Source organism: Mustela nigripes, chromosome 9 (genome assembly GCF_022355385.1).
Source record: "Mustela nigripes isolate SB6536 chromosome 9, MUSNIG.SB6536, whole genome shotgun sequence".
NCBI classification, from domain to species: domain Eukaryota; kingdom Metazoa; phylum Chordata; class Mammalia; order Carnivora; family Mustelidae; genus Mustela; species Mustela nigripes.
Window position 1 is genome coordinate 12,657,898 of NC_081565.1, and position 22,665 is coordinate 12,680,562.

The 22,665-nt window shown below is 54.8% G+C and overlaps 1 protein-coding gene across 4 annotated transcripts in view; it reads left to right on the plus strand.

Annotated features, from left to right (window-relative positions):
• The window catches only part of TTLL11 (tubulin tyrosine ligase like 11), a 230,943-nt gene extending 216,438 nt beyond the window's left edge, over nt 1-14,505 (plus strand). For 3 of the 4 annotated variants that reach the window (XM_059410878.1, XM_059410881.1, XM_059410879.1), the window contains exon 7: nt 8,437-14,505. In XM_059410878.1, the coding sequence (XP_059266861.1) occupies nt 8,437-8,729 (293 nt within the window). In that variant the 3' untranslated portion in view covers nt 8,730-14,505. The remainder of the gene's footprint in view (nt 1-8,436) is intronic. The other variant, XM_059410877.1, reaches the window with a different exon arrangement.
• The last annotated feature ends 8,160 nt before the right edge of the window (nt 14,506-22,665 follow it).

The following is a 22,665-nucleotide window of genomic DNA, read 5'->3' on the forward strand; positions in this document are numbered from 1 at the left end:
TGTTGCTGATTCGTACTTGGGCCCCAGAACGGAGGTTGGGATGGTGGGAGCGCGGCCGCCAGCATTCGCATTAAGTCCTGTGTGTGAGGACCCCTCCCTAGGAGGAGGGACCAGAGGTCTTTTGAGGCCAGACGGAGCCCGTGGGCCCACCCTCGCCCGCCGGCTGACGGAATGACACTATGTTCTGTCAGGGGCTGTGTCCCCATGTGCAAGGGACAGTTTGGGTGGGAGACATGCATATGGCCACATCCGGAATGTTTCAAAGGCTGCTTTCTCCAGCGACACCCGTCAACCCAAATAAAGTTGCAAAAAATACTCAACAGCTTATCTTCAGGCCCGGGAGGCAAGTGGGCAAAGCGCACTGGCAGGGACCGGCAGATCTTCGCCCTCCTGCTGACATCTGGCCGAGATGGGTGGGGCCCGGGCCTCCGCCGCTGCCAGGCAGGCGTCGTCTCTGCCTTCTCAAGGACCCGAAGGAATCTGAAGGCTCTCAAAGCAGCTAGGGAGTAAAGAAGTTTCGAGAACAGTCCCTATTCCTTCCAGCTTCCAGCTGTGTGACTTTGACAAATCTCTTGAGCGTAAAATGGGATTGGTAGGGACACCCGCTGCGTAAGGCTCCTGTGGGATTAAATAATGCGCTTGAAGCCTTTAATTCAGGGCCTGGCCCCTAATGAGGGCTCCATAATTATTAACCAGTGTTGTTCATTGTCACTGCATTTACGGTGACAGGTCACTACAGCGATGTTACCAAAGAGACACCTCCAATTCCAAGTGAGAGCCACGAGAGGTTTTTCAGGGAGCTGACAGGGCAGGGAAGGGGGGAAGGTCTCTTCTATTTCTCCTCAATGGCTCAGGTGATCCCTAAGGCTCGAGTGGTGATAGGGAGAGTGTCTCCAAGGGCTGGGGGAGCCGTAGCAGAACCGAGAAGTTGGGAGGCTACGGAATTGTTAAGACCCTAATCCCCAGTGTGACTGTACTTGGCGCCAGGGCCTCTAAGGAAGTAACTGAGTTTAAAGAGGTCCTAAGGACAGGGCCCTGATCCAAAGGGACTAGTGTCCTTATGAGAAGAGACGCCGGAGAGCCAGTTCGCTCTCTCTCGGGGCCATCCGAGGACACAGCGAGAAGGCAGCCGTCTGCACGCGGGAAAAGAGCTCTCACCAGAGCTCAAACCTGCTGGCAGCCTGAACTTGGACTGTCAGCCTCCAAACTATGAGAAGCCTCAGTCTATGCTGTTTAAGCCGCCCAGGCTCCAGCAGATGCGGTATACGGCAGTCCAAGTAGACGAAGACGCCGAGGAGGGGTGGGCAGTGGGGTTTCAGAGAACAAGTTTGTTCTGGGCCTCCCCCATGGTTCTCGAATGCCCACAGCAGGGCTAGCCCAGTACTAGGCTTCTCAGAGACCACACACTTCACTTCTTTACTCCACTGCCTCCTCAAGAGCCTTTAAGGGGATGGCCAAGATGGAGCGTGTGATCCAGAGTTGCCAGATTCACCCATGGTGCAGAATTACTCACACTGTAGTTACCAGTGCAGTTTCAGGGGCCTCGTGGCCCATACACAATCCCCAAGAGATGGGAACAGGAACCTGGATTTCAGGCAAGGTCCCCAGGTTATTTTATGTTAAAAATGTTTGAAAACCACAGGCCTTGAGGGAAAGGCCAGTCCTCCGCTGGTGTGAGAGGCCCTCCTTCCTAAGGGCACCTGACTTCCACATCACTGCCCTCAGGCTCTGTCCTCACCTCCTCCGCCACTCCCACCCTGGTCCAAGCTGCCAGCAGCGCTCGCTTGGACCAGTGCAGTAGCCCCCAAGGGATCTCCTTGCTATCTCTTCACTTGGGCCCCTCCTCCTGGTCTCAACACAGCAGCCACAATGACCACTTCCTTTCCTGTCTCCCCAGTGGCTTCCCATCTTCCTCAACATGGAACCTAGAGTCTGACCATGGTCTACAGGGCTTTCTGTGGCCGGGCCTGTAAACCCTTCCAGTCTCATGCCCCTCGGTACAGCTAGAGAAGGGCAGGCCTTGCAGAGGGCAGTGGAGTTCTGCCCCACTTAGTGGTCAGTGTTGATGCCGGGAGAAACCAGGGATATGCGGTTTCTCAGAAACCAAGAGAGGACCAAAGCCAAGCTGGAAAAATTTCATGGTTTCTCAGCTCCATCATTTGATTTTAAAAATAACTCGATGAGATTGTCTTAAAATGCAGACATTTTTAGCCCAAAGTCAAGCTTCTCAAAGTTCGGGGGCAGGTCCTTTTGCTGATAGGCCACTTTTCCCAGATGGGTTTTCAGTGCGGAATGTGTGCAGACAGACTCAGCAGGGGGAGGGAGAATGAGGGGGAAGGGACGAGTTCTCGAAGTGGGGTTTCTGGACCAGCACCCTCAAAACCACCTGGGAACGTGGTCGAAGCGCAAATTCTCAGAACTTCAGAAGCAGGAACTCCTAGGGTGAGGCTTGAAGCCTGTATTTTCACAAGTCCTCCTAGAGCCACCAGTCTGGACCATCTTTGGCTCACAAATCTGCACATTGTCTAAGAGAAGAGCTTTCATAGGTGTCTTTCCCTTTGCTGCTTGCCTTACCCTGCTGTCCTCAGCTGGAAGATGGGCACAGTAACACCTGCCTCGCAAGATTGCTTAAAAAGTTCAGTCTATTCAAGTAGACAGAATGGGCCATTTTCAGTGCCTGCTGCATGCCGGGCTGTACTGGGCACTGAGGATGTAGAGAAGACTGGAGCAACGTCCCTGCCTCCAGGAGAACACAGTCCCACTGGGGAGACAGCCTCATCCCCAGGGATTTGTCCCAATATAGAGCAAGGAACAAGGAGAAGCCCCGAGGAAAGGCCGTTGACTCCATCTGGCGATGGGTCAAGGCGAGCATCACAGACCTCCAGAACTTAGAGGCTGGATTGGGGTATTTTTTTATTTTATTTTATTTTTTTAAACTTTATTATATTTTTTCAGTGTTCCAAGGTTCATTGTTTATAATATAAATTATTTTCTAACTTTTATCAACAGTGAATATGCATTATCTTATCTGGGAAATACAGAAAAGTAGAAAGAAGGGTACAAAAAGACCCTAGAAGTCTAGTACCACACGCCCCCCAACACACACTGTTAGTATAAGTGAGTTGATGATGAATACCACTGTGTACATTTTGTTTTCCCTTGGAAGGAATATTTTGAAATACTTGAATGGCTCTTAAAACTTTTGCCAAACTGCTTTTCAACCATCCATGGCAATTTCACCACTAACTTCCCATTATTCTTATTTTGCATTTTGGTTAATGGATGAGCAATAGAGCTCTGTGGCTTGGGTGGGGACTGGATGTTTTCTCTCTTACTTGCTAACCTAAGCGAACTACCCATTCATGTGCTTGGTCCGTTGGAGGACTCTATAAGGTTTAAGTATTTTCAATATGAAATTAATTACCCAAACCAGACTTAATATAAAAAACAAACAACCCAGATTCCTAGGGTTTCATTGCAAGAGAATACACGAATCAGAAATAAAAACAGTGATGTACCAAGTGCTTCTGATCTACTTCTCAAAAATAGTGAAGAAAATAGAACCAGTTTCAGCATCTAGTGGTGGGGGGGGGGGATGGTGACATGGTATGCAAAGCAAGATTTGATGGAATATTATTATGCAACTATTAAAATAATGTTATGAAGCCTGCATAGCAACATACAAAAATATTTATGCCATCATTTTAAGCCATAATAGGTACAAGATTTTGTACATGTATATTACAGTTGAGTGAAAGCCCATCTTCCGTGGACAAAGAGAGTGGAGAGAAGGTCAGTCGTCAAGGACACTTAGTTTCTAGAGGGGAGGACATTTGTGAGCTTTCCTATGCTTTCTGCTGGCACTGGCACTGTATTTTATAATAAATAGTAAGAAGGAAGAGGGAAGCCCCAGAGAGAACATGGGGACTGTCCACTGGAAAAGGCAGGAGAGACCGCCACCCCCCCTCCCCGAAGGTAACTTGGATTATCTCCAGTACATTTCCTCCTCCCTCTTCCTCCTACCCCCAGCCCGCAGAGACTTAAGCACTTTCCATTCTCTCCAGCACAGGGAATATTGACCCGGGTCTGGCCACCACTTCCTGTGCCACTTGATGAGATGAGATACAAGAACCACGTCCTATCAAACTCAAACCTACAGCCCCTCAGCCTGGCTGCGGGGGGAGAGCCAGCCACCCGTGTCCTCGTGGTGTACAGTGTGGGGCGTCCCTCTTCCCAAGCCTCCCTGGCCTTCAGACGCCCTCAGACACACTCAGTAGGGTTGAGCAGACAATGCGGGGCTCTCAGCCCCTGTCCCCAGTCCCTGGCCTGAGAAGTGTCGGCTTCGCTTTCTTATGCTGGTCTTGGTGGGGCGGTTTGAGGTCAGGAGACCTGGGATCTAGTCCCGCTCCTGCCAGTCACAAGGCTCTGACTTAGGCCTCACTTCCTGGCCCCCATCTTCTGTAAAATGCAGGTGCCAGACGAGGCTTTTAGAGCAACAGGAGGGCTGGTGCTCGGCTGGGTATGAAGAGCCAAGATTCCCTTAGATGAGTCGTTTGTGCTGAGGACGATCTGGGAGGGCAGGGCTCCAAGCCACCCCCACTACACACACACACACACATGATTTCATTTGAGGAATTAAGACAAACAAGCAAATCCCATGATGTTTCTATTGCTCTAACAAAATAGGACACACACACCCCTTGACTGGAGGATTTGCTCAGACTGTTCTAGGCCTGGAACTCCACAACTGGCTCGTCCCCCAGCCTTCCAGCCCTTCCCAGTCTCGTCCAGCTGCACCCTTCTCCACCTGTCCTGCTGCACGCACCCTGGGTTCTTACTAGGCCACATGCCCCACCTGCCTGTTCCCAGCCAAGCCACTGCTCCCAGCTCAGCTTTGCCCATCAGAGCCCTACCTGCTTTGCGCATTCCTTATTGCAGGAATCAGATGCAGAATCAGCAGTGCGTGAGGCCTGGGTTCAAATCCTAGTTATGTACCAGCATGGGGCTGGAGGGCAAGTTATTTCGTCTCTCGGGGCCTCTGTTTCCGCATCTGCACGATGGGAGTCATACTCGGGATCTGAGCGCCTGGCACAGCCAGCTTGACTCCTGCCAGAGTCAATAGTGTGCAGCACCCTTCCCTTCCGCTTCCGTTTTCCCTGCATGTATATAACCTTTATCAAAGTACAACATGTATGCAGGAAGCTGGCACTCTGCCTTTTCTTCAAAGTCATATGTGCACTTAACTTCAAATTCCAATAGTAGCAAAGGGTTCACGATTAAAAGTGGCTGCCGCTGCTTTGCCGCCTCTTTCTGCCCTCTGGAATTTCCCGTTGCATATTTTACAACTGGGTACATGAGGTATTGATTCCATAATGGGAAGCCTGTATCTCCCCTTCACCCGTTTCGTCCACCGCCGCCGCCCCCCTACCGTGTCTGGCAATCATCAGTTCGTTCTCTGTATTTATAGGTCTGGTTCACTTTTTGTTTGTTTGTTCGTTTGGTGGTTTTTTTTTTTTTAAGATTCCCCATAAAAAACAAAATAAGGTATGTGTTTCCTATAGAAAATCAGGAAATGTAGACAAGCATAAAGAAAACCAAGTAGAACACACGAAATCTCATTTCTCATTGTAGAATGTTTTCTTCCAGATGATTTAGCCACAATACTTCCCCCCACCAAAAAAAAGCCCTTGTATTATCTTTCCTTTTTCCCTGGGCATTACAGCTTTAATCACAGCCTTATGCACTTAATTAAGGGAAGGAAACGAATATTTGTTGAGTAAAAGGTGCTCAGTGCTCGCTACTCCCGCACAGGCACCACCAGGAAGCTTGTTAGGAATGCAGAGTCTCGGGCCCCGCCCCAGAATCTGCATTTTGACAAGCTCATGCACGTAAAGCTGAGAAGGGCCGTAGACCAGGGAGGCTTGGAGCCACAGTCCACCTACTGTTCCTTCTCGTCCTGGACAAGAGGCTTGAACCAGAATGTAAACGCCCGCTGCTTCCTTTACAGAGAAAGACTTGCTACAAAGTACTGCCAGCTGAGCTAAACAATGTGAGTGATGAGGAGGGTGATTTATATTCTGGCCCAGGCTCCTTATCTTGTCAGGGACCAGGGACACACAGTCCCTGGACTGGGCGCCCGTCTGCCGACCACACTTTGAGTAGTGCGGGTGAGATCACACACTTCTGCCGCTGGGGGCTGGGGCTGTGCTGGGTCTCTCTGGCTTTGGATCCCAGCCTCTTCCAGCCTGCTCAGGTCTGTCCCTCCCACTGCCGGTGACAAACGCCCGTGCTGGCACAAATGCCCATGCATGCACACAATCTAGGAGAGCCTGGCCCATTATCGGTGATTAGGAAACATCCATATCTCTCTTTCTCTTGTTTTTGTTTTTGTTTTGTTTTTTTGTTTTTTTTTTTAAGATTCATTTATTTAGGAGAGAGAGAAAAAGAAAAAGAAAGAGAGTGTGCACACTTGCCAGGGGAAGACAGAGGGATGGGAGAGAGAGTCTAGAGCAGACTCCTTGCTGAGTGCAGGGTCCAACGCAGGGCTCAGTCCCCTGACCCCAAGGTCAGAACCCAAGCCAAAATCAAGAGTTAGATGCCCAACCAAATGAGCCACCCAGGCGCCCCAGAAATATCGGTCTCTTGATGCAGACGGAGCCCCCCCTTGGCCCTGCATCTCTGTCTGTACCAGGCCTCTGTTTACATTAAAAGGGTTTTATACCAGGGTTACTGTTCCCTTTATCAGCATCTCCCATCGGAGCCAAACAGAGCAGGGCACTGGCAGAGCATCTGGAGTCCAGAAAAGCTGAGCAAAAAAGCTTTGATGGACTTGGAAGGAGACAAAGAAACAGCTTCTTTGCTCAGCGCCAGTTCCCAACACGAAAAGAGCTCTCAGATCCCAGGGTCCATATATAATCCAGGATTTACAGACTCCAGGCCAGGCTTCTCCCCGAGGACAGCAGCCTGAGTAACATGGTGAGCCGGGAAGCAAGGCCACTGGGAAGGTATGGATTCGCAGGGGTGCAGCCGGCCTCCTCTACAATACTGAGCGTCACCTGCCCTGAGGAGCCCAGGAATCCCATGACTTTGAATCGTGGGGTTCATTTTCACTTGGACATTGAAAAAGACTCAGAACTTTTCATGCAGTGCAACTTAGTTAAAAGAAGTGAGAGTTAAGGGGCGCCTGGATGGCTCAGTCGGTTAAGCGTCTGCCTTTGGCTCAGGTCATGATCCCAGGGTCCTGGGATTGAGCCCCACGTTGAGCTCCCTGCTCAGGAGGGATTCTGCTCCTTCCTGCCGTTTGTGCTCTCTCTTGCTCTCTATCTTGAATAAGTAAAATCTTTAAAAAAAAAAAAAAGGAAAGAAAAGAAAAAAAAGAATCGAGAGTCAAAGTTTGAATTCCCAAGGTCACTGTTATCTGGCCTACATGAACGTTCAGGGCGGAACATTCATGACCTGATGTTCTCTGAATGTTCGTTTCCTCATCTGTAAAGTGGGACGTAAGAACACTGATCTCAAAAAGGTGCCGTGAGTGGCAAGGTCAGTAGAGTACCTACCGCAAACTCATTTGTCCATCCATTCATGCCCTCGTGTACACATTCTACCTGGAGCCCCCAGGGTCTGGTGCCAGGGGACGAGTGTCGAGCTGGAGCTCACAGCCCAGCAGGGAAGATAGAGATGGTTGAAGAACCGACCGCACAAACACGGAAGACGGCGTGGTCGGTGCTGCGAAGGAAAATGCAGGAAGCCGGTGCCAGGGGCCACATCTAATCTGGGGATCAAGGAGAGCTGGAGATTTTTGAGCTCAGGTCCCAAGGACGAGTAGGAACTTGGGAGGCAAAGTCAGAGAAGAACGTTTCAGGGACGTGGTCGGACTGCTGTCTAGAATATCATTTTGGGTAGAGAGAAGGGGGTCAGGTTTATTTTACTCTTTGAGATGAAATCTACATACAGCAAAATGCACACATTTTAAGTTTTGACAAGGCACCCACGAAACCAGCACCTCTGTCAAGAGCTAAAACCTTCAGGTTTCTCTCCGTAACTTTCTTGACTGTTAGAAAACTTAGGGACTGGGTTTTAAAGCAGACATGTGAGGGCGGTGCGGAGGAATAAGGCTTCAGGCCAGGGTTGAAATCCCAGCTCCGCCACGTTCCACCCACGTGACGTGGCCCAGCCAGCTCCACTTCTCTGAGACTCAGTTTCCCTGTCTGTCAAACCGTGTGAATTAAGCCTACCTCAGAGGACTGATGAGGGGCTTGAATCCGCAGATGGTGGTGAAGGCCCGGCTGTGCCCGGCACAGGGTAGGCACTCTGGGAGTTGAACCCCAAAGCTGAAGTTTCCAGAAAGGAAGTGGGGGGGAGCGGGGGACGGGGGGAGGCGGCCTGGCGGGTGCCGTGGGGCCTTGCCCTGCTCACCGCTGCTCTCTTTGTCCACAGGCATGTGCTTGCAGGGCTTTGTGGAGGCTTTCTTTTACCTGGCTCAGCGGAAGTTCAAGATGCTGCCTCTCCACGAGCAGGTGGCCTCGCTGGTCGACCTGTGCGAGTACCACCTCTCCCTCCTGGACGAGAAGCGCCTGGTGTGCGGCCGCAGTGGCACGTCGGCGGGCCGGGCCCCAGACAGCGGCACCCCCCAGGAGGCCGCCGCCTCGGCCCCGCTGGCACAGGGCACCCCCCCGGCCTGCACAACCAGCGCCCACAAGGTCTCCAACTCCAGACACGCGCTGTCCTGAGGGCCCCTCGTTGTTGCAGATGGAGAATGAGCCCCTCTGGGCTGAAGAGAACCTTCTGGGCTTCTGGCCCGCAGAGAGGGGAGGCCGGCTGCAGAGAGCCCCTGCGAGAGAGCCCCTCCTCTGCCCCTTCTCATCTCCACATGCCGCTCAGCCGCGCTTGGAGAGGCGAATGATTCCACGCCCGCCTTCCTCTTGGTGGCCCAATGATTCATGAGTCATCGGTGGACATATGACATCCCCAACGTGACAGATGGCAGCGTCTATTCTGGGCTCACAGGAAGCAACAACCGGGCAGAACTGTTGCGCTGGGGGCACAGGGCAGCCGGGACCCCCAGCCTGAGCCGTGGCAGGAGACCCTGAGGAAGCCAGCCCGGTGGGGGGCCGGGGGGTGCGGTGCCGGGGCCTCCGAGAGAACTGTTCAGTCCCAGGGACATCATGTTCATTTCCTCCCAGCGAGCTGTGAGAACCAAATGGCGCTGGCACGCGGGCAGACGCGACTCTCCCGTCCCCAATCATGTGCTTCATGGGTGCCGTGAACAGATCGGCCTCGTCTATTCCTTTAGCTTGCCTGTTCCTGCAGTGTTCGCTTTGTTGTTAATTATGAAATAATTAACCAAGGAGTAACTAAGGAAGGCTCTGAGAGTCTTAGAGCTGACGGGAGCCTCGGAGGTCATTTTGTTTGATTTTGTTTGAACTTGATTCCAAAGCCGGTGTCCGGCGGTCACGTGGCTTCTGATGGCCCACCCTGCACAGATAGGGCATGGCCAGCTGGTGGACAGCAGGTGCTGCCAGAGGACCCTGGGTGGGTGGAGGACAGAAGACCCTGGGGAGGACCAGCGAGAGCAGGAGCATGATGTCCGAGGCTCAGGTGGTGGGCACGGCATGAGGGAAAGCAGGGCCCACACGCTCCCTTCCACGAGACCCTTCCCTTGTCTCCATCTGTGTCCCCAGGCAAAGCCCTTCTCAGAAGGGAAGACTCAGAGGCCTCCAAAGGTGGCATTTTGGAAAACCAAGCCCTGCAGAGCTCACTCTGGGCTGTTTGTCGACCAGAGCCACCTGTAATGACTTTGCTTTCCCAAACAGACAGCAGGACAAGAGGCCTAAGTTGGGAGGGGCAGGAGGAGGCTGAGGCTACTGAATGCCCCTGTTTGGGAACAGTCATCAGCCTGACTCCCCAATCACCTTGGGTAGTTTCCTACTGCTGTTCCCATTTTCAGATGGGAAAAGAAAGGTCTGGGTGGGGGGGGTCATCTATAGTGTCAGCTTGGTCCAATTCTGTTGGTCCACCCCAGAGCCCCGTTTCCTTTATGTCCCTATGTGAGCGTGACTCCAGCTCCAATCCCCCCAACCCCCCGCAACTGCTCCGGGGCAGCCCGGGGTCTCCCAGGACCCTGCCCCCTCTCCTGCAGTCTGGTGGTCTGGGCCAGGACCATCCGTGTTCCTGAGTGGCGCTGTGAGGGAAGCCATCTGGGATGACCCCAGGCCCATTCTTCAGTCCCTGTCGCTGCTGGAGCAAATGGGCTTCCCCGGGAAAGACCCAAGTGAACGTGTCTCTCACACTTGTTAGCAGCTGGGAGCAGCACAGAGGCTTTGCAACAAAGCTCTGACTTTGTTTTCAGAAAGTAATCACTTGCCAAAATGGTGTGCAGTTTTCAGGTCCAAATCAACCAAGCACATTGGATTGGGGGGGAGGTCAATAGGTTGAATTCGAGTGGCATGGTTTGGGGTGATTTGAAAATGTCAGTTCTCACAGGGAGGAATGTCCTGTCCCCCACCTTTGCACGTCATCTGCAGGCGGGTGGCTCTGCCCAGGACCCCCAGATCACTTTCTCAAAGGAGCCCCACCTGCGGCCAGCACCTGGAGCCCTGCACCCCACAGTGAAATGAGGCCAGTATGCGACAGACAGGGCGCTTCTTTCTCAATGCTGCTGAGCAGGGGGGATTAGAGGCTGCTCCCTCACTGGAGAGTGATAGACTACCCCACCGCCTGGGGCCCAGGGGACGCCCCCCCATGGACAACTGGCCAGCGGTGTTGCCGGGTGCAGCTGACACGAGAGCAAAGACGGATGTCCCCTTTCTCCTAAAGAGAAGAGCCAGAGCTGGGGAGCCGGGGTCCAGAGATGTCCCATGAGAAGCTGAGCCCCCTGTGCTGTGCCCTGTGTTACCCCATTTCCAGGATCCGGCCCTCAGGATCCACCCCCTGGCCCTCTTCTCCCCTAGTGCCCCTTCCTCCCCTTCCTGCTGAGTCTCACACACACACACACACACACACACACACTGCAGCCAAAGTCCCTGAAGGGCCCACACTTCCAGAGTGGGTTCAGTGAATGGTGAAGACCAGGCTCTCTGAGCTCTGCCTGGGGGACACCACGGGGCCACGCGTGTCTTGCTGCGGCTGGTGCCTCGGCCAGCGTCCTTCCCCTTCCACACTGGCCGTCCTGCTCCCTCCCTCCATCCTCCAACGAGACTTCTCCGCTGTCACAGCCAGGAGCTCTGTCCCCACAGCCTGGCCAGTGTGGAGCCCACTCGCGGTGCTTCTAAAGGCGCAAGGGAGCCAGCGGGGCTGTTAGCAAGCACCCCTTATCGAGCCGCATCCCAGGTGCAGGGACAGAGCGTCCCGGAGACAGAAGCCTCCATCCCCCAACAAGGGCCCTCTTGTTTCTCCTGGGGGTCCCTGTCCACTCTCCCCAGCTTGGACTTCATCTCCTCCTGCCTCTCTTCCTGTTCAGCTCATCCTCCATCCCCAGTGGCCCCGAAGGAACTCAGAGAACCCCAGAGCTCACCACTCAATCCCCTAATTCAATCAGCTGTCATCTCTGTCCAGATTAAGCCTCTGCTCCGTAACCCAGTGTTCAAGGCCGCTCATAATCCCTCCCCTTCCTTCCCTTCCATCCGGGCCCCCACACACCAGGGGGCAGCCTCAGCCTGGCCTGGTCCGGGTCCTGGCCCCCATGCTCCTGGGGCCCTCGCCATCTGTTGTTGCCCCCAAACCCTCGCCCCGTCCCCGGGAAGAGAACGTGCTGTTTCCGGCCACCATGGCTCCGGGCCCAGGAAGAGGACCCGCTCCGGGCTCCTCCAGATTTTTGCAAGCTGTTCCCCATGCCTGGATGGCCTCCCTCCGTCTGATGGATACTTACTTATCTTCAAGGTCCAGCTCAAACGTCCCACTGCAATACCCCCAGCAGAATGAACTGTTCTCTCCATCTACTTGGGAGAATCTGGAAAGTTCTGTTATCATGTTTGCCCTGTGGTGCCGGTTGAGTTGATGCCAATGTTCAGCGAGTCCCAGGGGAGGAGCGCATTACGATGCTCCCCTCCCCCACCCGAGTCTGTGCGTACCCTTAAGAATCACGGATTTTTAAACCCTGCCAAGGGATCCACCGAACCCCTCCGTGTCCCCAGCTGGCTGTTTGGCTCCCGGGGGCCACCTCTGTCCCATGAACCTGAGCAGACAATGGCTCCTCTGACCCTGGACCATCTTTCCTTTGTGCTTTGTCCCTTTGTCCTGGGTTCAGGTCTGGGCTGTGTCCCCCACCCATCAGCACCCCCTTTTTTTGACCTCAGAGACTAAGGCTCGCCGGGCTGGATGACACACCCTACAGCTCCTCCCTTGAGTGGGGCCGTTTCTTCACCTCTGCAGCCGCCTGCGTTCGTCCATCCATCCGTCTGTCTGTCCGTGTGGGGTTGGTGAGCTCAGAGATAATCCCCACATGAATGTAGATGCTTGGGGCATGTTGGGGGGGTGGGGGGTGGTGCTAGGACTGGTATGGGTTAGAGCCCAGACCTTTGGAACCATGTTCCTGCCTTTCTAGAACCAACTCCCTTTCCCACGTGACGTTAGCAACACCTGTTCCGCACATCACAGTTTACAAAGTCTGGTGCAGCCATCCTGCCCTCGGATCCTCCAGCCACGCAGCGAGGGGTGGGGTTCTCACTACCCTCGTCACAGACAGTCCCAAGCTCGCGGCTACAGAAGGGCAGAGCCGGGACCCTCAGTGAAGCCCCGTGCTCCTTTCTCGGCGCCATGACAGCTCTGCACAGAGACTCTGTGCTCCCAAAACCCGGAGTGGGGAGGCTCTGGAATCCCCTTCAGAGACGTGGGAGGCCGGTGGGGGGGGGGGGTGGCTCAGCTCGTACCCGGGCTTCTGGGAGCTTCCAGGGGCTGCCCACCTGCTCCTCTCGTGCTGCGCACCCCAGCGGGGCTCCAGGGGCCGATCGGCAGGTCCTTCAGCCACACAAGGGGATGACAGGCCCTTACTCACCTGGTCCCTGGGAGCCAAGACAAGAAACAGCAAATGCAAACACAGCAAACACAAAAACACACAAAGGTGGGGCTCGACAGTCTCTGGTTTCTGAAAAACGTGTGAAGGGAGGAAGGAAGACTTTCCTTCTTGAATGTTGTCATCCGTCAGGACGAATGAAGCCCAAACAGTCACCTCCTCTCCCTCTCCACCTCACCCTCAGGACACTCGAGGCTGAAAAATGGCCTCAGCTGTAGCTCCAACACGTGCAACTTGGACTGGCAGAGTATTATGCCGAAATAGCCTCCCTCTTTTTTTCCTTCTTTTTTTTTTTTTTTTCACTTCTTGATTAATGTCCTAAACTCCTCGGCCCTATAATTGGACACTGAGCTTGAAATGACCGGCGTTTGAGCAGCTTCCCTGGAAGCTCAGAAATGATGAAATCTCTTGCTGGGGAGCTGGTGTCCCAGCGGTCGAGGGAGCCGTTCTCCTCTCTCGGCGAGGTCAAGGGACCTAAAACCCACCTGGCCCTGACTGAGATTTTTGGCCAGTCTTCGATTCGGTGTGATGAACGGGAGAGGGATTTTCCCAGATGGCACACCGATTTCTCCCTCATGAAATAAACCCAAAATGTGTTTCCCTTCCCAGTGACGAAGGAGCTCTGCAGAACATTCACCCTACTCCATTACCTCCGTCTGTAGTAACCAAAAGTCTTGACGTTTATATAACTAGGAAAACCACGCAGCCCAATGCGCTCTCTCTCTCTCTCTCTCTCTCTCTCACACACACACACACACACACACCATCACACTTTCGTATAAAACGGCAAAATTACTGATGATTCTTATTTCTGGCAATTTCCTTCTGAGTCTTATTTAGAGATCCTAGGAAAAGGGGCTCTGTGCAGCCCTAGGATGACATAACCTGTCCCCAGAGGCTCTTGGGAAACGACCTCTGACGTGAAGGTGCTTGCGAGGATTCCGACCAGGACCAAGGTCCTGGGCCTTGGGGACCCTGGCTGCTCCTTGCTGGGGCTCCCCTGGGACGCTCCCAGGCTGCAGGAGCGAGGCCTCGGCCCGGGATGGAGGAAGCCAGCCTGGATGGTTTCCCTGCAGAACCTCTTGCATCACAACGGGAAACCGAAGACCTGCTTTTGCTGCCCCTGTCACACTTTCTCACCGGCGACTTCACTGCCCTCTCTCTGCCCTCTTTCGGACTCCTATGGTGGCCACGGTGTCCTCATGCCCATGAAGAGCCTGTCACCAGACTTGTTGTCTGAGAGCTATCTTGACAAATGTCTGTTGAAATATGCTAGAACGGGCCGGATGCCAGAGAACCCTGGTGCCCACCTGGACGTCCCCGCCAGAGGGGCCCCTCGAGGTGCCGCGGGGGCCTCGCGCTCCAGCCGGCCTCCCTCCAGGCAGGACTCTGCTGCAGCTCCTGCCTCTGAAAAGCCTTTAAACACTCTTTATTAAATTTTCATGGCACATAAAATCAAGGTTCTGTTACTTGGCCTCAGTTGTCTTGGTAACTTCGTAAAATGCAATAATAAAACAAAGCCGAGTGTTGCTAAACACAGGCTCATTGTAGAAACGGCTGCCAAGTATTGACCATTCCTTCCACACGGTACTTTTTCACAGCAAATCCACTGGGGTGGACAATGCTTGTTCATTTTGGGTCAATTGGTGAGAAAAGGGCTCTTTTTTGATTTGTTCCTCCCCTAATGGTTCCTGTTTGCCTGGGAAGATAAATATTGCCCCAAGGAAACTGTGCGATCCCAGGGGGAGATGAAAGGAGAAATTTGGAATATCCCCCACCTCTTGGTCCGCTGAGGACCGCCTGCCCTGCGGAAGGAGGGAAGTGCCCCCCAGTGTGGCGCCCTATGGGAGGCAGGTTGGGACAGCTGCCCTGGGAGGGAGGGTGGCCCTTCCTGCCCCCTGCCTCGAGTGTGCAGCAGCCACTGTCCGCAGCTCCAGGCCGAGAAGGTATGTAGGGAAACTCTTCCCTTGCGGGAAGCTCCAGGCCGGACACCTCCCTGGAGAACTGAGCCCTTCAAGCTGCGCGGGAAAGGTGATTGCTGGTGCTGTGGCTCACCTGGTGGCTCCTTCCCTGCGAACAAAGGTCTTCCCCACTTCCTGGCACCACCTCTCCCCTGGACTCTCGGGGAGCAGCCTACGTCTGCTCTGACAGCACCCCTCATGGGAAGTGAAAAGCAGATAGCCCAAGGTTACACTGGGATACCCGCTCCCGCCCCCAAAATCCCACCACTCTGTGGCATCAGGGAGGTTCATCTCACAGAGTGCCCCCCCCCCCACAGCAGGGGCCATGCAGGCTGGCTCTGACCCCAGGGGACTCCTTTGTTCTTCGGCCCCCACGTGCTCCATTCTAGGAAAGCTTCCGATGCTGTGCATTCCCTGTGCTGCTCCTCTATGCCAGCCCTGGGTTCTGGACTCCCGGGTCTGCGGGTCACAGCTCTGCCGGGTGGCGGAGCTGCCGGGAGGCCGTCCCGCAGCCTCAGAAGTGACATCAGCCTTGGCCCTCTGCAGCCGGGCCAGACACATCTTCGCAGGGGTGAGTGGGGCCATTGGAGCTGTAAGGGTTTCTCCATACCTCTGCCTCCCTCTAGAGCCCGTGGGTGTTTGGTGGCACCTCTCAGGGCTCAGTCCCCACCTCCAGCTCTAGCCCAAGCAGCCCCCACTGTATCTCCCACATGTAATGGACTCAGTGACAAGCTCGTATCCTTGCCCGCTGTTCATCAGTTTGACCAGTAGAGCGAGGGAAGCCCAGAGAGGGCAAGGGCCTTGCCCCAAAGGCCCAGCAAAGCTAGTGATGCCAGGGAACGCCTCTTGGGGGAGGGAATGTGAAGAGAGAAGCCAGCGCCAGCCCAGGGGCCTCTAGGGCGGGAGGCAGGAGGTCTGTTCCCAAAGTCCATGGTGCCTCTCGGCTCTGAGCTGCTTTACGGACGGAGTTCGCAGGTAAGGAAAAATCTTCACGTGCCACCATCATCTCTTCCAATTTCTTACCCGCAACAAAGCTGGGGACCTTGGGGAAATAACTTGTACAAAGTTATAAACACAGCAACCTCTCCTGCCCCCCAGGCCCCGCCACCTGATCAGCTGTGACCCTACCATGGCCCCAGCTACTTGGACACGGGGAACGTACGTGTGTCGTTCAGGCGGTGATTCTCGGTTTCTGGGCTGGTTCACACCAGGGCCCCAGGGAGGTTCAGGGCTCCCCCAGGTAGAGCGGCTTCTCCCACCCACCACAGAACACTTTAGGGGCCGGGGGTCCCTTGGAGGCCGGTGCTGGGCTCATTTCTCACTTGGCTCTAATCACGAGACGCTCGAGACGTGATCTGACACACTCTACCTTGGTAGCTGCTCCCTGTAATTTAAATCTGCTTTGCGCTCATTCTGGAGCCCGCTGCCACAGCATCAGGGGCACCGGGCCCCTTGCCGCTGTGCTCAGTGAAATGTAGCCCAGACCCTGGCAGGTCATAGGTCCGCCGGTGGGGCCTGCAGAGGCCAGCAGCAAGCAGACACTTATTGGAAGCAACCTCATGTTTTAGCTTTAAAACTCCCAGAAGTACGGCCTTCTTCATATTATGTCCTTATTTTAGTCAGAGTAGGCTACGTGATACTGAAGTGACAACGAATACCTCCAAATCACAGTTGCCGAACCCAGCGGAGGGTGATTTTTCTGCTCGTGCAAACCTGACTTGAGTCAGGGGGCAGGATCCAGGCTGCTTCCAGCCTGGGCCCTTTCCTCTCAGCGGCGGCTTCCTGGGTGTCTGTGAGAAGATGGGAGGCTTGCAGGGGTGGGGTGCTCAGGGGGCGCTGACTTCACCTCTGTGCATAAGCCCTTGGCCGGCACCGGATCCCAGAGCCGCAAGCTGAGGGCACAGACGCTGGGAGATGAGTTCCTGCTGCCCACCCAGCTGGAAGAAACAAAACGGGACTTGGCGAACACGTAGTATCTTTTTTATGGTTTTTCTTCCTCTAAATCTTCAAATAAAATTGCTGCTCTAAGGAAACAGTCATCCATTTCACCTTAGAGCTGTCCAGAGTGTCCCCCCCACCCCGCCCTCACCTACTGTCCCTTTGAGAAGCTCAGCACCGTGGCTTTGCCAGACTCCAGAGAGGACGAAGGATCTCGTCTCTCCCCACCGAGAAACCCAATGCCAAGCCTGTCACTTAGCTGCAGCTTGTCTCCAAGATCTCTGGGTAGGTCTCCCATCACCTGGAAAACCCAGTCCGAAGCTCGTGAGCCCTGAGGTTTCCCCTTGAAGAGGAGGGGGGCTGGGCCCAGCTCCCAGCATGACTGAGGCTCTCAGACAGGGTGGAGTAGCACCCTCAGGCTAGAGTAGCACCCTCAGCCCAAGTCTTGGGGCCCCCTGGCCTGGAGACAGGGGATCCAGCCAAGCCGGCTCTGGCCGGCCTTGCACACGGACCCACAGAGTGAACACAGACGCACAGATCGAACGCGGTGCAGGGAGTGGAATGTCGGCAGGGCTCCTCCAGGAGCAGGTGGCAGCTGTGCACAGGGCAGGGGGGAGGGCGTGTCCCCCAGATCCCCAACTCACCAAGCACACACACTGGCCAGACCATGCCGGACACACGCTATGGGTTTGTGCGTTCATCTAAAAAGTTCAGGAAATGGACAGTCCTATCATCACCCCATTTCACAGGTGAAGAAACTGAGGTTCAAAACCAAGGCAGAGGGGCTTTCCCGAGGCAGCTCAGTTTGTAAACGCCCAGGCCAGTTTGAGATCCCGGCCTCGTGGAGCCCCCGCACTCCAGATGGTTCTCAGCACTGCCGGCCTCGGGAGTTGGGGGGGAGGGGCTCCCCCTTCACACGGTGCTGAGTTCTGTCAAGGAAGGTGTCCCAGAACGTGTGGGCGTGGGAGGTTCTGGGGGAGGCCTTCAGCAGCACCATGTCAGCAAATGTTTCTCTGAAAAAGCCCTTGCACAGTGTGGTAAAATCCTTGAGGAAAGGCCTTGCCTACCCGTCTGTGCTTCCTGGAGGCTGCCCGAGTCCGGCCAAGTTTTCGGAGCAGGGGCCTTGGGAACTGCTCAGCTTGGCCACAGAGCCATAGCCGAGGGGAACTGTGGCACGGAGGCCATTGGCATAACGGTGCCCACGTTATGGACCGGCTTGGTCGCAGGCACTGGAATCCCGGCAGCCCTGGCGGGGAGGCTGGTGGCATCACTTTCCTTTTAGAGCCAAGGAAGTAGGGATTCAGAGAAGCTTCATGCCTTGCCTAAGGCTGCGGAAGGCCGCCTTTCCGGCCCGTAAGGCCACATGGCAGGCCAGCAGGGGAGGGAAGCAGCTGTCCACATTCCTGCAGATCAGAATGTTCCAAGCCCCCTTCCCCTGGGGCCCCAGGCATTCACGCACACAGCATCGCGGCATCCAGAAGGTCTGCCCCGGAGCCCGGGCTCCTGGCTCCACAGCCCCAAGAGAGGCCACTCACGCCGGGTCTGGAAACGACACTCCCCGTCTCAGCCCTTCTCAGTGCGCTCACATGCTGCGGGTGAAGTGGCATTCGGAGCAGGGGAAGGGGAAGGGACAAGGGCCTCGGCAGAGAGGGGACTTTCAATGCGGGGACAAAGAACCCTTGGTTTGGGGGCCAGCCAGGAAGTGTTCATTCACATTCCACATTCTTTGCCTAAAAAGATATGGAGGAACATTGTACATCTTACGTAGGCTTCCTTTAAAAATGGCTTTTAAAGAGTTCTGATTCCTGTAAGATATCTGGGGAATTTACTGTCAGGAAAAACCAGTCCCCAAGGACAGTAGGTAAAATGCCAACCCCACTGCATGGGAAAGACACTGAGCCCATCTGGGCTTCACGTGGTTGTTGTTGGTTTCAAAGAAATACACAATGGAGATGTAAACATCACACACACACACACACATACACTTAAATGCACATATGGCACACATGCAGATAGACGGCTAAAACAAGTAAAACGGCACAGAGATGTTCAGTCATACGCAGTCTCCCTCCACCCCGTCCCTCAGTCCTCCAGTCCGTCCCCAGAGACAACTATCGCTCCCGGGGGTCTGTATGTTCTTTCAAAGACAGTGCGCGCACACACCAGAAGTCGTAGGTATGTGCCTGTGCCCCTTTTCCTCTCTTTCATACGCTGCCCTGTACTCGGCTTCCGCCACGGGGCGTTATTTCTAGGATGTTGTTTCAGGACACCGACGCGGAGGCAAGCCTCAGTCTCTTAACGGCGTTAGAGCGCGCCTTTATACAACGCCCTACAGCCGCTTCTAATACGGAGTTCGCTTAGCTGGTTCCCAGGGGAGGCATTCACATTGTGTCCGGTTTTCTGTTATCCCATAACGGGGCTCTTCTTTATGTACACGCATCTCGATTTACCTGTCCAGCTCTACCCAAGAGGATGAATGACCAGGTCAAAGGAGACGCACACTTTAAATTGCAATCGATAAATTGTTCAGGTGCCCTCCCAAGACACAGGACCTGCTTTTGTTCCCCCGACAAGGTGTGAGAGGGCCAGATCCCTTCACCCTCCCCAACAGAGCAAAGTCTCAAAATGCCCATTTTTGTCAATGGATGGGAAAAAAACGACCTCTAGTATTTCCTTTTCTGTGAACTGGTTGCTCCTGTTCTTTGCCCATTTCTCTGCTAGTCTTTTTCTTGTCGATTTGTAGCATCTCGTGGCAGATGAGAAGACTTAGCCTTTTGTCATATTTTTGCAAACTATGTGTTCTATCAGGGCCATTTTTTGGCAGCCAACTGTCTTCCTGCCTCCAACACACTCTCCTCAGGCTGCCAGAGTGGCCTTTCTGAAATGCCAATCTGATCACGTCACCTTCCTACCTCGAGATGGAGGACAGTGTCCCATCGTCGGGATCCAGCTCAAACGCCTCACCTGCTTTGGGGGGGACCTCCATGTGGGGTCCAGCATTCCCCAGCCCTGACCAGCAGGGCCACCATGGGAAACCGGGAAGATTGTGCCCTGCACTGGGGTCAAGGACACATAAAGGAGAACCCAGGGCGCCCCCTATAGGCAAACCAGGGGGCCACCTGAGAGTCCCTGCCTCTGGGTCCCATACATCTGACCTGAGCTCTCCCAGATTTTTACCATTTCCCATACGCCCGGGCACTTCCGTTCCTCCCCGGCTTCATCCATGCTCTTCCTTCTGCTCCCAATGCCCTTCCTCCCCTGTGGGCCTGGGCAGCTTCTCCTCCAGGTGTTGTGGCCACTATCTCTGCTCGAGATGGGCTCACCCTCCCCTGTGGCCACACAGCCCTCCTGTCACCCCTTGAACCCAGGTCAAGGCGAATCTCTCTGTAGGGCAGGGCTGTGCTCTTTGATGTCTGAATCCCACGGCCAACCAGGGCCCCGCACGGAGGAGGAAATGCGTGTGGAATGAATGCCCGAGTGAAGGAAGGCCGGAGAGCAGGCAGGCAGCCTCTGACTGCCAGACGCGGTGGACATGAAGCGAGCTGCAGACCCAGAACCTCCTCAGCCTTTCAGCCTAATGGAAAGTCGTGCATCTACCCAATAGGTTCTTCTTTTGCATAAATATCCATTAAACACTTTGCAAAATGCAAATTTTTAAAAAATGCAGCAGACCGGTTCTTCCCAGGTAATTAGAGTCTGGCCTGTGAGTCGGCAGTGAAGGCCTTTCATTAGTAGGTCCATTGCTCTTTTCAGATAATAAATTAGGGCCCATTCAGGAAGCAGGTTCTCCTTCTTCCTCTAATTCCCCCAAAGGGGCATCGTAGGAGGACGCAGTAGGCATGGGGCCAGGCACAGCGGTCTCTGCCATGGGAGCCCCCGGGGAGGGAGCGGGGAGCTAAGTGCAGATGGCTGTGTGGGTTGGGGTTGGGGTTTCCCCACTGTGGGGGTGGAAAGCAGGGGTGAGGAGGAGGCAGGGAGAGGCTGGCAGGAGAGGCCAGGCCCCGCAGTCCCTGCTGGCCCGAGGAAGATTTCTTCTTTGCTATCAAAGAGTGTTCAGAGGGGCTTGTGTTTTAAAATAAACAAACTTCGAAATTTGGAGGGTGGGCTAGGCAGCGTGGGTGGTACGTGTGGGTGCGAGGCGGGGAGGCCAGAGTCCAGGCAGCGGGGATGGCGGCTGTAACCCGGCCAGGGCTCTGGGGACACGGAGCACAGACACCGCGAGGGGACATGGGGCACAGACACCACGAGGCTCATAGGAAGCAACACTGAGGGCACCTCCCACAGCAGGGGCTTGGCCGCCGCCTCGCCTCCCTCTGGGAGGGCAGGGCCTGTGCCATCCTGTTGGCACATCTCAGTGCACAGCTCAGTCCACAGCAGGTGGAATGTTCTGGAAGTGAATGAATGAACGACACAGGTGGGAGCGGAAACGCTGAGTGAATGGAGGATTTGACACGCGGGGAAACCGACGCTGTAAGTCGTGGGGTGGTGTGTGATCCGGGGAGCACCCTGGGCTGGGCCAGACCCGGCTGCAGGGCCAAGAGAGAGGCCACAGGCGGCCCCCCCCCCCCCCCCCCCCAGGGCCACAGGGAAACCCAGCTCCTCCTACCTGCTCACGAGGACTTGTCATCTCCCGGTTCACCCACAGGCAGGAACAGGCACGGTCCCAGTAAATAAATCTGGGCCACTTTTCAGCATCGTTTAACGTCCCCGGAAGGTTGGGTCACGTGGCGTCCAGCAGCAGCCCATTAGCCGACAGGCTGAAGCATATCGTATTGGATTCCACGGCCCGCGGAGCCTGCGAGAGCCCGTGCTGCTCTGAAACCTGCGCTGATTTATTACAACGTGACCGTGCTGCTTATTTCCCGGGAAGAACACGTGCCCCTTGCCCTTGCCAGGACCGGTTTTCCAAACCAGAAGCAGGCGTGGGAGGGTCTTGAACCCACTTCTTGTGTGGGAATGATGAGCAAAGGAGCCCGTGGGGGTTGGTGCTGAGCGCTGGGGGCTGAGCTTGGGTGCCGCTCGCAGAGACATGATACCAGGCCCCCTGCTGCCCTCCTGCTCTGCCCTCTGCCCGCTGCCCTGGGTCTGTCTGCTCATCGCCCTGTCCCTGGCTTCCCTGGCCCTCACGCACGACCACAGAAGAACCTGGAGCCAGGCCGGCCAGGGGCTCAGCCCCCGGATCTCACAGCCCAGGGGCCCACAGGCCGGGGCTTCTCCCTGCAGCACGGGCCACACACTCTGGCCACAGCTCTGCACCAACCAAGACAGAGAACACACCCATGCGGGTGTACAAGCAACAGGGGACAGAGTCACACACGGAGACACGCCCACAGACACCCCCTCGCATCCTGGCGTACACGGTACACGTAGCCCACATGGACACACAGCACACCTCTCACAGCAGGCACACCTGATACTCACACACACATGTATAGTCACATACACACTTCCATACACATTTTTGATTTCTAAGCAGCAGATTAACTTTGTTTTTTATTGAAGGCTAATTGACAGACAATACCCGATGAGTCTCGGGTGTACGTCATAGGGATTCGATATTTTTTATACAATATGAATGATCCCCTGACTAAGGCCAGTGACCATCTGTCACCATACAAAGTTATTACAATATTATTGACTATATTCCCCATGTTGTACATTATATCCCCATAAACCTTTGTTATTAATTCCTGTTTTAGTTGCTCTGTGGTCAAGAAACACGACTTCCTTTTTTGAACCTACTCTGTGCCAAGCACT